The sequence below is a fragment of the Brassica napus genome, chromosome A8, assembly GCF_020379485.1.
Source record: "Brassica napus cultivar Da-Ae chromosome A8, Da-Ae, whole genome shotgun sequence".
NCBI classification, from domain to species: Eukaryota; Viridiplantae; Streptophyta; class Magnoliopsida; order Brassicales; family Brassicaceae; genus Brassica; species Brassica napus.
Window position 1 is genome coordinate 1,882,636 of NC_063441.1, and position 14,580 is coordinate 1,897,215.

Genomic DNA, 14,580 nt, shown 5'->3' on the forward strand with positions numbered 1-14,580 from the left:
GATGGATTCTCTACACGTCCCCCCCTCGGGCAATCCCTGAAAATGTGACCAGGCTGGCCACAGCCATAACACTTCTTTGAAGCCGCTGCTAGTGTCGTTGGTGCTGTAACCTGTCCGGTACCAGTACCATCCACTTTTGTAAATCGACAATACTTGGCCACATGGCCTAACCGCCCACATGCAAAACACATCACACAATCTCCAAAATGGTAGCGATGGCAGCGCTCACAACTGGGTGTTCCTGACTGATCCCCTGCCATGTTCGGTGACTCTGAAGTTCTTTCAGTCTTAGGTTGGGCCTTAGAGTACTTCTGCTCCTCTGCAATACATGCCTCCTGCACAGCAGCCTTCTCTACCAGATCCTCCAAGCTCGTGTAAGTAACCATACTGCACCTCCCGCGAAGATCAACTCGCATCCCATCTAAGAATCTCCTGATCAAGTCTTCCGCATCAAAATTATTACCAGCAAACAAGCGGAGTTGGCAAAACTCCCGCTCATACTCTCTGACACTCCTAGTACCCTGCCTCAGATGCTCAAAAGCATTCTTCTTCTTGTGCAATGCTTCTCTAGGAAAATACTTCTTGTCGAACGCAATGAGGAAATCCTCATAAGTCATATCGCCATCACGCATCGATTGCACTCCATCCCACCATACTAATGCATCCCCACGCAGATACAACTCTGCGATATTAAGGCAAAGGCGCAACGGACAATTGATAGTCTGCAGACACGTAGCTAATCTATGCTTCCAATTATAAGCCTGAAAAGGGTCTACTGTTCCCCCAAAAGTCTCCAAATCCACAGTTTTCATCTGTTTCATCACATGCATAAGCGTCTCATCAACCTCAGGAACCTGCTGAATAGGGGGCTGCTGTTGCCCCTGAACCTGAACTGGTCGAACCGGCTGAATAGGGGGCTGCTGATGCCCCTGAACCTGAACTGGCGGAACCTGCTGAGCTGCAGCCATCTGCCTAACCACTTCTTGTGCAGCTACTCTAGCAGCCTCCTGGACAGCTTGCTGAACTGCCTCATGTGCAGCCTGTCTGGCAGCATCCTGCACCATCTGCCTAAGGGCATCCTGATCAATCGGTGGAGCCGGTGGCGGCACATTCTCATCTCCACCCTCTCGTGAAGCACTAGCGGACTGAGTGCGAACAACTCTCTTACGCGGCGGCATCTGAAAGGAAAAAGCACCTCAATAAACTTCTGCCGAAACCGAACACCAACGATTCTAGACACAATACCAAACAGAAAGGTGCTATTTACTTTTATTTTTAAAATTCCCATATTCCCATAAATATTTTAAAAATGTCTAAAACCGATTAAAAACCGAGTCGAAACTACGTCCCAACAAATCGCCATCCCGGGTCAGAGCCGGGACGGAACCCGCTCTGATACCAAATTATAACGCCCCGACCCGTCCACGGCTAATGGGCCACCCACGCCAGCTCTCTCGGCCCGTGGGCTCCATCCCATCTGACGGCCGGTCGTTAATTTTCCAAGGTCCGAAATCATTGTTTACTGACCCTGCAATCACCACCCGACCTTTCCCCGTGCTTTGGCCTCACTCACACGCTATCGCGAATCACTTCCCGATAGGTCACCCATCCTTCCACTACTCCAGTTCAAGCACGCTTAACTCTGGAGTTCTTTCAGGATGTGCTCCGGAAAAGGTAAGTCAACTTTGGTGACATAGGTAGCCAAATCAATTCTCTTAAGCCTTTTCACATATCACAACTCGGGATGTTACAATCTTGTGGAGCTCTGTATGCGTATTATACACATAAGGGAAATATGATGAGCATGCCGTAGAACTCCATTAGTTATCTATTTGTTTATTAGGGATATGTTAATATTTTTATTAGAAAACAAGACAGCGTGAGGTGGAGAACATGCATGCAAGATCAAATTGAAGTCATATATATTTACGTAACAAGTTTACTTGAACCCCATGCAAGTCCCATGCACTCAAACCCTTCTATATAAACCCCTCCAAGTTCATCATCCAGTCATAATCAAATTAGCCATTACACAAACTACAAAGTCTCTCAACCATGGCAGTTCCAAAAGCTCACTACTCTCTAGCCATCCTTGTCATTCTCTTTGTCGTTTCAAATTGCCAAAATGCCTGCAATCCAGAATGCAAGGCTAAAGAACCCTTCAACTGCGATAATTCTCTTACCTTCAACCGAACTGGATTTCCAAAGAACTTTACTTTCGGTGCAGCTACTTCCGCGTACCAGGTATAAATTTATATATCTTCCTCATGACCGTTCTTGGGCATACTGTTTTCTTATTTTTGTAGATAAAAGAATATTTTCAAAAAGAAAAAAAATTTCCAATACAATCGCTTTTTATTTGTTCAACCAGATTGAGGGTGCTGCACATAGAGCCCTTAATGGATGGGACTACTACACTCATAGATATCCAGGTTATAAACCAATTAATTACCCTATTGATCAACATTCATTTGGACATATGGGAGAGTGTATATATAAATATTAGAAAGACTGGACATGCTCACATTTTTCTGTTTGTTATGGTACAGAAAGGGTTCCAGATCGCAGCTCCGGAGACGTTGCTTGTGATTCGTATGATCTTTACAAGGTGAGAGGCTATATATCTGTGTATACATATAGGAGACAGTTGTTCCAATTTGGAAATATTATTTAACTCTGGAAAAATTCATATATAATTTGAACAGGAGGATGTCAAATTACTGAAAAGATTGAAAGTTCAAGCATACCGACTCTCCATAGCCTGGTCAAGGGTCTTACCAAGTAAATACAGAAACACAAACATACGTCGCTTTTTCAGTCATGAATTTATATAATTGGCAAAATTAAGAGTTTTACGTTCTATATATATTTGACTCGTGAAATTTGTGATTATAAATTTTAGAGGGAAGACTGACTGGAGGAGTGGACGAGAACGGGATAGCATACTACAACAATCTCATTAACGAGTTAAAAGCTAATGGTAAATTGAAAATATAAATACTACTCAATCATTTGATTATATCTGTGGTATATATGGACGTTTAACTAACTTTCGTACGTGATTACAGGCATAGAGCCATTTGTGACTATATTTCATTGGGATGTTCCCCAAACTCTAGAAGACGAGTACGGAGGCTTCTTAAGCCCGCGTATAGTGTAAGTGCAATAACTAGTTTTTCTTCTTCCAAACTTGTCTTTCTTTCACTTAATTAGGTTCTATATATATGTACATTGCATGATCAGATCTATCTATAATTTAATATGTATGATACACGAACAGAGAGGACTTCAAGAACTATGCGGAGCTTCTATTCCAAAGATTCGGAGACAGAGTCAAGTTTTGGATCACTCTAAACCAGCCTTACTCTCTCTCATCCAAAGGTTATGGAGATGGATCATATCCACCGGGAAGGTGCACTGGCTGTGAATTTGGAGGTGATTCTGGAACCGAACCTTATATAGTCACGCATCACCAACTTCTAGCCCATGCAGAAGCTGTATCTTTATACCGAAAAAGATATCAGGTTCATCTAAAATAAATCTATTATGAATCTCTTTTTATTTTCCTTGATTAGTTCAATTTTTTTTTGTGTGGTATATTCTTATTCTATAATCTTAAAAATATTATGCAGAAATTTCAAGGTGGTAAGATAGGAACGACCTTGATCGGGAGATGGTTTGCCCCGCTAAACGAAACTAGCGATCTCGACCAGGCTGCTGCAAGACGAGCATTCCAATTCTTCGTTGGATGGTACGTATATATATTCTCAATGAATTGACTCTCAAGACGCACAAATATGTAGCAACTTAAAGCCTCTGTCACGATCATATAGACTTTTAAAAATATTGCATCACTAAGTTACAAAATTTCTTCTTGCATATATGAAGGTTCTTGGATCCATTGGTGTACGGAGAATATCCAACGATAATGAGAGAACTCGTTGGAGACAGATTGCCAAAATTCACACCGCAAGAATCAGATTTAGTTAAGGGATCACTTGATTTTCTAGGGCTGAACTATTATGTTACACAATATGCAAGCGACGCATCTCCTCCTCCTCAGACACACCCTAGCGTCTTAACCGATCCACGAGTTACTCTTGGATGTATGTGAAACCTTTTTCGTATTTAGTTTTATACATATGTTTCGGTTCATAGATCAATCATTATTCTCTTATTGTGTTTCAGATTATCGCAATGGAGTACCTATCGGTGTTGAGGCTAGTATCATTTTTAATTCGGAATAACATGTTTATATATATGTATCTACTTTAAGAGATTGCCACATTTATATAGTAACTAATGAGTCTCTCCTTTTTTGCTTTTTTCTTCTCCAGTCTCCAAGCTTTGTCTACTATCCTCCAGGGTTTCGTCAGATTCTAAATCATATCAAAGACAACTACCAAAACCCACTTACCTACATCACCGAAAACGGTATCTACATACATACCAATATAAACATGCTTAACCATGAGAATCCTACGTACGTGTTCTTATTATATAATCTTTGTGTTAAAATTTCAGGAGTTGCTGATTATGGAAACTTAACGGTAGCAAATGCTCTTGCCGATAACGGAAGAATTCAAAATCATTGCAGCCATCTTTCATGTCTCAAATGCTCCATCGAGTGAGTTACAATTATTCCTACTTTATCATATATATACATACTATATATATCTTGATACGCTAAAATTATTTAAACATATTACAGGGATGGTTGCAACGTAGCAGGTTATTTTGCTTGGTCATTGATGGACAATTATGAATTTGGAAATGGTTACACTCTCCGGTTTGGTATGAATTGGGTCAATTTCACTAATCCTGCTGATCGAAGAGAAAAGGATTCTGGGAAATGGTATTCTAGGTTCGTCGCAAAATAAGGGGAATTGATAGACAAATATCAACCCCATATGTATCCAACCTTTAATCCATTAAGTACTGGACAATATAAATTATTTTCTTCAACTTATAAAAGCTTATGTGCTGTGTATTGTTAATAATGTTGTAATAATTGGACCTTAACTCTTGGCCAAATCATAAATAAATAAAAACATTTATATGACGTGCTTTGTACTTATAGCTTGTACTTTGTTTTATTTACCTTTCCCAAGCATAACATCTCATCATCTACGACATGCTCTCTTTTTGTTTTGGTAAAAATTACGACACGTTCTTATTTGATCATTACCACATTTTTTAATAAAATATCCAAACCAAGGATATAATGTCTAATTTAAGTGCCAAATCATATTATTTTGTGTTATTTTACTCCTCTCGTTTATTTTCAATTTTTAGAAAATATTATTTTACCCGACCACAGAAACGACGTCACGCATAGCTTCTCCATTATTTCCAGACATGAAATATGGAGGTTAAAACAGTGTGCCAAAAGTTTGTCATGCTAGTAAAATTAATTGATTGTATAAGTTGCATCCGTCCCGAAATACTAACGGCTTGTAATTTTATTCATGCTTCTTATTGTAATTGGGAGTCCTAAATATCGTGGGAGTTAGTCAATAAGAATTTCAAATGAGGTTGATATTTCTGGCATGAAGATCATTATGTGTCTAAGTTCAAAAAAAATGATCATTATGTGTCTTCCCAGCCATGTGTATACAAAAATTGTTCATGCTTATGGCTAAAAACCTCAAGCATTTGTGAAGAAACATTTTCAAAGAGAAGACGACATCCTTCTATGAAACAGTCTAATTGATTAAAACTTTCATTTATATATATGTGTATATATAAATGTTTTTATAGATTTCAGCCTACCAAATTAATGAACTTTCATTTCACCTATTCAAACTAATACATATATATTATATGTGGTATATCATATGAGAATTTATTATAACATATATTGTGCAAATTATTCTTATAGCACATAAGTATAAATAATAAGTAAAATTATCTAAAATTTAATGAAAAATAATTATACGTGATATTCAGTTTTAAACCTATTTTGAATACAATACTATTATTAGCTCATATCAAATCAATAATTTACTCAATTATAAATCATTTGACTGCTATGTATATGCAAAAACAATAGTTTATAGATGATTAAATAACCTGAACATATTTTTTTTCCTATTGCAAATGTATACCCTTGATCGATGATTAAAATATATGGTGCAAAATTTTGAAATTTTCTTTCAAAATAATCAAAAATAAGCTTACATTTGAATTGAATACTTTGTTCGCCCTAGCTGGTTCTCTCCCAGGCACGGAGTCCAAGACAGCCGCCGCTCATCATACTTCTCCGCCAGAATGAAGATCTCTCTCCGGTGCAGCTCCTCCTTCTCTTAACCACGAGCCTCTCCTCCGCTGTTGCAGTCACCTCACATTCCATCCCGAAGCTTTTCCTCTTCTCTGTCAATGGAGTCTCTTGAAGCTGTTTCGTCTGGTTCTCCTCTCCTGCAACCTGAACCTCCAGATCCGGATATCGACGTGATGCTCCTGGTGGTTCCTCCTGTTCCTCCAGTCCCCCCCGACCCTCCACCGGTTCTCCTAGGTTGTGCGATTATCCGCCAGATCTCGTTGTCTTTCACCACCCCTCACCATCAGAGAGAACCGGAAGCTCCGTTGCCATGGTTTCTCTGCGCTTCTACTAGTTTCTCGCTCAAGCTTCTCTGCTCAGATGCAGAGGCGGGGGTTGTTGAGTTATTTGTTGCAAGGTTTTTGGGATTTCTGATAGCAAAGTGCAAGCTTACCTCCCTTCATTGCTCATCATTTCAAGTTCTCGAGGACTGGACTTCAAATGGTGAAATATTGGAGTTCTCAGTCAAAGCCTATCCTTCATTTGAAATCTCTGGTACATGTTGTTGGACCCATCTCCCTTTGCTTCATGCTTCCGCAAGGTATGGTGTTCATATCTTGTTGGAGTGAGTCTTTCTTGTTCGATCATTGCTGCCGTGTAGACTGTAATTGTCTTAGTAGGAGATCCCTGTTTCTTGATAATCAAGAGATTATGCTGTTTTTGAATGGCTCTTTACCTCGTATTGAGGATGTTACAAACCTTTTGAGCTTCAGGTTTAAGCTCTCTGTTATCTGGACTTCTGCCTTTGTGGCTATGGATGCTAATGTTTCAGGATTATCTATTTTGGGAAGGTGGTTCGCTTTACAGCACTCAATCTTTCAAAAGAGGTGTTTGGTCGCCTCTGAGGTCGTTGATGTGTCCTCCACAGTCGGTTATGTTGAGAACTTCCCGACTTGTTCGGCTAATGGAATGTGGATTGAGATTTCTGCTCTAAGCACCAAGGCTGTAACGCTGCAGAAAGCTCCTCGCTCAACAGCATCATCTGGACTTTCATGTCTTCAGATTCTTTCGGACTCTATTGTCTCCCTCTTTGCCCTGCGCTCAGGGTTGGATTTGATTGAGATTACAGGTTTCTTCATCGCCAAGAACCTTGTCCCTCTCGTCACTCTGTTTTCATGTTCTTCTAAACTATCTACTACCTTATGTTTAGTTGTTGTTTTCGCAAAGGGTGTTGTCCCCAAACATTGTTCTTCAAGTACTCTGTTTTGAGTTTATGAAATGAAACCGTTGACAAAAAAAAAAAAAGCTTACATTTGAATTCACTAATTCCTATTGAAACTTACTTTTAAAACAAAACTAACTTCAACATAATACAAGCAATAAATTTGGTTTAGATATTTATTTACTATAAAACGAGAATATCATGCTCGTAGATGTTATAATAATAGTTAATCGTGTTCTTAACCATAAGAATCCTACGTGTTCTTATTATATAATCTGTGTTTAAAATTTAGTGAAAAAATGTGCAAGTCAAAAGACCAAGGGGGTCTCGGTTTTAAAGACCTGGAAAAGTTCAATCAATCACTGCTGGCCAAACAAGCCTGGCGTGTCATGAACAACCCGAACTCTCTGTTGGCTCAGGTTCTCAAGCAACGCTATTTCAGTAATAGGTCGTTCATGGAGGCAAGGGTAGGAGCTCGACCATCCTTTGCCTGGCGGAGCATTCTTCACGGGCGTGAGCTCTTACAACAAGGTCTACTGAAATCAAAGGGTGATGGTGCGGATACTTTAGTCTGGTGAGATAAATGGATTGTCGATACAAAACCAAGAACCCCAGATTATAGACCAGGATCAGAGGTTGATATTTCTGTGAAGGTTTCTGATCTTTTGAGCCAACAAACAGGGGCTTGGAATCGGGAACTGGTCTATAGCACCTTCAGTCTAAGAGATGCTGAGACCATCCTGAAAATTAAGCCTCAACTTGATCGCCAAGATAAGATGATTTGGGGTATGACTAGAAACGGGGAGTATACCTCAAAAAGTGGATATGCCTTGCTGGAGGCGCTAGAGGAGGAGACGACTCAACCCACATCTAACACGTCGCCACTAGAAAATAAATTATGGACAGACCTGTGGAAGACCAATACGTCCCCTAAGCTTAAACATTTCTTGTGGCGTACGTTATCTGGAGCTCTGGCGGTAAAGGAAAGATTGAGGTCTCGGGGCATTCAGTTAGATACTACTTGTTCTTCGTGTGGAGTTGCTCAGGAAGACATTGGTCATGTTCTATTCCATTGTCGGTTTGCAAAAGATGTTTGTGTTAAAATTTCAGGAGTTGCTGATTATGGAAACTTAACGGTAGCAAATGCTCTTGCCGATAACGGACGAATTCAAAATCATTGCAGCCATCTTTCATGTCTCAAATGCTCCATCGAGTGAGTTACAATTATTCCTACTTTATCATATATATATACATACTATATATATCTTGATACGCTAAAATTATTCAAATATATTACAGGTATGGTTGCAACGTAGCAGATTATTTTGCTTGGTCATTGATGGACAATTATGAATTTGGAATTGGTTACACTCTCCAGTTTGGTATGAATTGGGTCAATTTCACTAATCCTGCGGATCGAAGAGAAAAAGATTCTGGGAAATGGTATTCTAGGTTCGTCGCAAAATAAGGGGAATTGATAGACAAAAATCAACCCCATATGTATCCAACCTTTAATCCATTAAGTACTGGACAATATAAATTATTTTCTTCAAATTATAAAAGCTTATGTGCTGTGTGTTGTTAATAATGTTGTAATAATTGGACCTTAACTCTTGGCCAAATCATAAATAAATAAAAGCATTTATATGACGTGCTTTGTACTTATATCTTGTACTTTGTTTTATTTACTTTTCCCAAGCATAACATCTAATCATCTACGACATGCTCTCTTTTTGTTTTGGTAAAAATTACGACATGCTCTTATTTGATCATTACCACATTTTTTAACAAAATAGCCAAACCAGGGTATAGTGTCTAATTTAAGTGCCAAATCATATCATTTTGTGTTATTTTACTCCTCTCATTTATTTTCAATTTTTAGAAAATATTATCTTACCCGACTTTAGCCGATTTCCAAATATTAAGTGAGGTTGATATTTCTGGCATGAAGATCATTAGATAAACGACTACAATATTCTTCGGGAAGTACAATTAAAAACGAAATCTGAATTATGATCTGAATATATCCAAAATTAGTTCAATATATTAATGTTTTATATTTGTTAGACGGTTTCAAGGTAATTTAGATACTTATGAGTATTTTAAAATTGTAAATGTTTTTATAGTTTATTGTATTTGTTTTTTAAATACGTTTTAGTTAGTTTAGGCAGTTGGAGAATAATTTATATATTTTGAGTATTTTATTTTGTTTTTAATGTTTTTAAAATAGTTTTGGCTGATTTCAGACATTGGTTATATTTCGACCCGAACATAATCTGGTGCAAAAAATAGTAGACCACAGATGAGATTTATGAGTATAGTACAAAAAATCTGAAAGTCCGGATCAGCCGAACCGAATCCGATGGGCCTACTGCAAGATGTTCCAAATTTGTGAGTAGTGAAAATGATCAGAGCGGATGGCTGAATCACTAGATAATTGATAATTCAAACACCCATGGAGTTTCAATGCACTTAGTGTTGTCTTTATGCATCATCTAATTGTCTCCCATGTAAAATAGAAAACACATGCAAGTATGCAACTTGATAAATTGAAGAACCCTGATTCAGTATTTACTAAAATCTCTCAACGATTCAATTTATTGGAGCTCTTGTCTCGTCGTAAACGTTTGGGCTAAAAACAAATAATCAAACTGTAAGAAGTTAGTGAGGGTATTCCAGGTGCTTCCACCTATGCAGTTTATTAAAACTGGAATGGAGAAATTATGTTTTTACCTCATTTTTGTACTATTTTCATATTTACCTTTATTGGAGGAATATTTTTACAAATATCTAAAGTATAAGGTTTCACTAAGTAGGTAAAAGACCCTTATATAGATATATAAAGATAAATAAATAATTTAAATAAATAGTAAAAAGAGTAAAAGAAGTTTACAGATAGTTTTTGAATTACATGTCTTTGAATTTGATTTTTCTTAATGTTTTCAATATTTTTTCAAATTTATTTTTTCAAAATTTTATTTTAAAATTGAAAATTTACTTTTGAAATTATTTTAAATTCCAAGTATGTATATATATTATATCTCTTAACATGGCTATGTTAGGCTCTTTAACTATTGTTGTAACTCACCATATGTATACCATGCCCCCTTATCCATATCTAGCTACTGATTATGCTACACAACTATCATTGTTCACACATCACATGTGGATTGGTGGATTTCTCATAGTTGGTTCTGCTGCGCGCATGCAGCCATTTTTATGGTAAGAGACTATGATCAAACTAATCGATACAACGATTTATTAGATCGTGTCCTGAGGCATCGCGATGCAATGATATCACACCTCAACTGGAAATGTATATTTATAGTCTTCCACAGTTTTGGTTTGTATATAGGGTTCTAAACCAGTGCACCCTAATTAACAAACAAGCCCTTTCGCACTCCTTAGTTAAGCCTAAACATATTAAAAACGAAAGTGCTAACGCGTCTTTATAATATTCAAAAAACTTTCGCCTTTATTGATATAAAACAAGCTTACTTACTGGCAACAATCACCTTTTTTTTCTCAAAGTCAAGTTTCTCGCTTGTTTCTTTAGAAAGATTGCAGTCTTAGCGAAACAACTTATCCCTTTATACGAATCTTCCCTTTATTGAGCAAAACTCTATCTATATTTCTTTCCGGGATATTTTCTATAATTTCAATTCTATCATTTGTTTGACAGCTTAAACTAGGCTTCATTTTAGATAGGTTTTCGGTCTTAATCAAAATCGGTCAGGGGTGTTGGGTTCCAGGTGAGTGAGACAGGGATGAGCTCTCTGCCGGATTGAGAAGGGCAATGCAATACATTTTCTTACAACCAGAGGAGCAAAGCCTGTTAAGGTGCAAGTAGGATTGCTTATTGCTGGTCAGTTAGTTGCTTCCGGTCAGTTCCCTCTAAGTGAGCCTAGTAAGGTTGCACCATCATTATGGGAATGTACATGCGGTAGAAAAATTACGCCAATCTATTAAGATATGGTATGCTACAAGTGAATATTTGCGACAGGAAATGAATCCTAATTTTAGGATGACGGACCCTTTCAATCCAGTCCATATGATATCTTTTTCAGGAGCTAGAGGAAATAAATCTCAAGTACATCAATTAGTAGGTATGAGATGATTAATGTCGGATCCCCAAAGACAAATGATTGATTTACCTATTCAAAGCAATTTACGCGAATGACTGTCTTTAACATAATATATAATGTCTTGCTACGGAGCCCGTAAAGGAGTTGTAGATATTGCGGTCTGCACTCAGATACCATTGAGAGCATGTGCAGTGTTTTCTTCTGGTCTGGCTCACCAAACATTCACACAAAGGCAAAAGTTGTATGGCAGGAGATTTGCAAGCCAAAATCAGAGGGGGGGGGGGGGGGCTTGGCGTTCGTTGACTGAGTGACTTGTCCCCAGTGTTTGCCTTAAGTCTGATATGGCGCCTTTTAGGAATTATGATTCTTTATGGGTACCTTAGACACAAGCCTATCTATTGCAAACACATAGTTTCTGGGATGCAGACGACAAGTATGCTGGCTCCTAGATAGCGTAAGCTGTTAAAGCTTTGTGATATAGCAGCACTGTTCCTTCGAGCAAGGATTGGTAATGGTAAATCAACTCTTTTTTTGGTTTAATGATTGGCTAAATATGGGAAAATTACTTGATATTGCAGGTCCATCTGGTACATAAGTTCTAGGGATCCGCCGTTATGCCACATTTGTGGAGGCAGCATCGTCTGGAAGGTGGAACATTCGTCAGACTTGAGGATATCACCTACGGGCGATGATAGATCGAATCCACTCTGTTCCGTCCCCGGTAGATGAAGCTGAAGCAGACTTTCCTCTATGGCGTCATGGCGACGAAGACTTTTGACCAACTTTCTCTGCCACCAATACATGGAATCTGACACATGAGCACCATCATCGTGTACCTTGGAGCAAGCTTATATGGTTTACGCATGCAGTTCCACGCTTCTCGTTCTTTACTTGGCTACCTTTCAAAGATAAGCTGTCCACTGGTGAATGCACTCGAAGCTGGGGCATTGTCCAATCTTATCGTCTCTGCGGTGAGCCAAATGAGATAAGCGACCATCTCATCTTCGCATGTCCATTCTCGTACACACTGTGGACTGAGCTGGTGGGGTACCTTCTTGACACGAGGGATACTCCTGACTGTACTGACACAGCCTCTTTCCTTCTCTCCAACAGTGTTCCAAAGCTAGACCTTCCCTCTTGCGTTTGGTTTTCCAAGCAACAATTCACAGCATCTGGCGTGAAAGGAACACACAGAAGCACAAAAATGAGTATTGGTCTGTCTCTCAGACATGAGAATTAATATTAATAATTTGGTAATTTAATCAATTTTTCAGCTTAATAAATTTTGAAAAATCTTTGATTCAATTCGGTCACAAGATTGAAAAACCCATTAGACAAGAATTACATGACATTTTAGAGATAAATAATTTAGGCGAAATAAGATCATATTTGGAAATCCCTGAAAATTTGGAAGGATCAAAACCACAAGTTTTTGGGTTTATTCAAGATCATCTAAACAATAGGGTTAATGGATGTACTTTCAAGTTTTGTACCAAGAGGAAAAAGGATGTGATTATAAAAATTGTGGTAACGGCTTTGCCAAACCATGTAATGTCTTGTTTTCGTGTACCAAAGGCGGTAACGAAGAAGCTTACGAATGCAGTGGCACAATTTTGATGGAGTCCAGGTGGCAAAACTAAAGGTATGCATTGTAAATCATGAGATAAACTTTGCAGTCCAAGGACTATGGAGGCTTAGGTTTCAAAGATCTCACAGACTTTAATACAACTATGTTGGGGAAACAATTTTGGAAGATGGTGATGCTGAAGAATTTAAGACAGTTACTGTTATGTTTGCAACAAATTGCTCTCCGTTGGTGGTGAAAATGGTTTTAGAACCAGAAGAATTACCAGCATTTACAAGTTATTTGGAGGATATAAAATTCTTGAAAAAAGTTTCAACATCTCATAACTCATTCATATACCACATACACAAGATTCAAAGGTGGATAGTGTTGCACAAAATGCAAAAAAACAACCATCAGTTTGGTTTACAGAGTCTAAATGAATTTATTTAAGTTGCTGCTAAAAAAAAATAAATCAAAATTTCAGCTGGAATCTCCACGGTCAATTTAGAAACTAATCCAAGGGTATTAAATATCGATCCGCGTACTTTCATTCTATTGGTTCAGGCGAATCTACTAGAACTGTATATATTAAACTTCGGGGGAAGGCATAGTTCGACTCATATCTCTCTCAATGGCGGGTCGTGGCAAAACTCTCGGATCCGCGGCTGCGAAGAAGGCCACAACGAGGAGTAGCAAAGCCGGCCTCCAATTCCCGGTGGGTCGAATCGCTCGTTTCCTGAAGAAAGGCAAATACGCCGAACGCGTCGGCGCCGGAGCTCCCGTCTACTTAGCCGCCGTTCTCGAGTACCTCGCCGCTGAGGTATGTAATCTTAAATTCTCGATCTTTATTGTTTAATTTTGTAATTAGAAAAAAAACCCTAATTTTTTTTTGGGGGACATTTGAAATTAGGTATTGGAATTGGCTGGAAACGCGGCGAGGGACAACAAGAAGACGAGGATTGTTCCGAGGCATATCCAGCTGGCGGTGAGGAACGACGAGGAGCTGAGTAAGTTGCTGGGAGATGTGACGATTGCTAATGGAGGCGTGATGCCCAATATTCACAACCTTCTTTTGCCCAAGAAGGCTGGCGGTTCGTCGAAGCCATCTGGCGATGACGATTGATCAATCAATCAATCATGTTGTTCTTTTTCGTTTTCTAGATCAGAGTGAATGTTCATATGCTTCAGTTTCTAATGAATTCAAGATTCATACGGTTCTTTTTTCTTCAATGTTTTTGGGATTTTCAATTGAATTGTTAAATTCTTGTTCTTTAAATCATAGACTGCAGTGGGTTTCTCTTTTTTTTGTAATTTCGGATCAAATCAAAATCAAGATGATTCGACTTTTCAAGTAAAGTCAACCCATAATTGTAAAATTCAAATGTTTTAAATTACAGTAGATTTGGTGTTTGGTTGATTATCGAAGATTTGCGTAAAGATATGATTT

General features: G+C 38.3%; 3 protein-coding genes across 3 annotated transcripts; all 3 read left to right on the forward strand.

Annotated features, from left to right (window-relative positions):
- The first annotated feature begins 1,828 nt into the window (after positions 1–1,828).
- On the forward strand, positions 1,829–7,019 carry LOC125577250 (myrosinase 4-like). Its single transcript, XM_048738484.1, has 13 exons — positions 1,829–2,244; positions 2,372–2,432; positions 2,550–2,608; positions 2,706–2,781; positions 2,903–2,980; positions 3,069–3,156; positions 3,281–3,524; positions 3,633–3,751; positions 3,889–4,106; positions 4,189–4,220; positions 4,338–4,434; positions 4,525–4,627; positions 4,712–7,019. Exons 1-13 carry the CDS (start codon positions 2,056–2,058, stop codon positions 4,878–4,880), a joined length of 1,533 nt encoding a protein of 510 aa, XP_048594441.1. The 5' UTR covers positions 1,829–2,055; the 3' UTR covers positions 4,881–7,019.
- On the forward strand, positions 6,379–8,640 carry LOC106359652. Its single transcript, XM_048738485.1, has 2 exons — positions 6,379–6,860; positions 7,111–8,640. Exons 1-2 carry the CDS (start codon positions 6,379–6,381, stop codon positions 7,526–7,528), a joined length of 900 nt encoding a protein of 299 aa, XP_048594442.1. The 3' UTR covers positions 7,529–8,640.
- A 5,057-nt stretch (positions 8,641–13,697) lies between these two features.
- LOC106427440 (probable histone H2A.1) lies at positions 13,698–14,434 on the forward strand. Its single transcript, XM_013868174.3, has 2 exons — positions 13,698–13,953; positions 14,044–14,434. The coding sequence occupies exons 1-2, from the start codon at positions 13,765–13,767 to the stop codon at positions 14,254–14,256; spliced, it is 402 nt and encodes a 133-aa protein (XP_013723628.1). The 5' UTR covers positions 13,698–13,764; the 3' UTR covers positions 14,257–14,434.
- Positions 14,435–14,580: the final 146 nt, after the last annotated feature.

Bases quoted from the DNA above. Each gene is read 5' to 3' on its own strand.
- LOC106359652 (XM_048738485.1), top strand. From the start codon at position 6,379: ATGGAGTCTCTTGAAGCTGTTTCGTCTGGTTCTCCTCTCCTGCAACCT. The intron at 6,861-7,110 runs GTATGGTGTTCA...TATTTTGGGAAG, and splicing joins TTGCTTCATGCTTCCGCAAG to GTGGTTCGCTTTACAGCACT.
- LOC125577250 (XM_048738484.1), top strand. From the start codon at position 2,056: ATGGCAGTTCCAAAAGCTCACTACTCTCTAGCCATCCTTGTCATTCTC. The intron at 2,245-2,371 runs GTATAAATTTAT...TTGTTCAACCAG, and splicing joins CAGCTACTTCCGCGTACCAG to ATTGAGGGTGCTGCACATAG. The intron at 2,433-2,549 runs GTTATAAACCAA...GTTATGGTACAG, and splicing joins CTACACTCATAGATATCCAG to AAAGGGTTCCAGATCGCAGC.
- LOC106427440 (XM_013868174.3), top strand. From the start codon at position 13,765: ATGGCGGGTCGTGGCAAAACTCTCGGATCCGCGGCTGCGAAGAAGGCC. The intron at 13,954-14,043 runs GTATGTAATCTT...ATTTGAAATTAG, and splicing joins TCGAGTACCTCGCCGCTGAG to GTATTGGAATTGGCTGGAAA.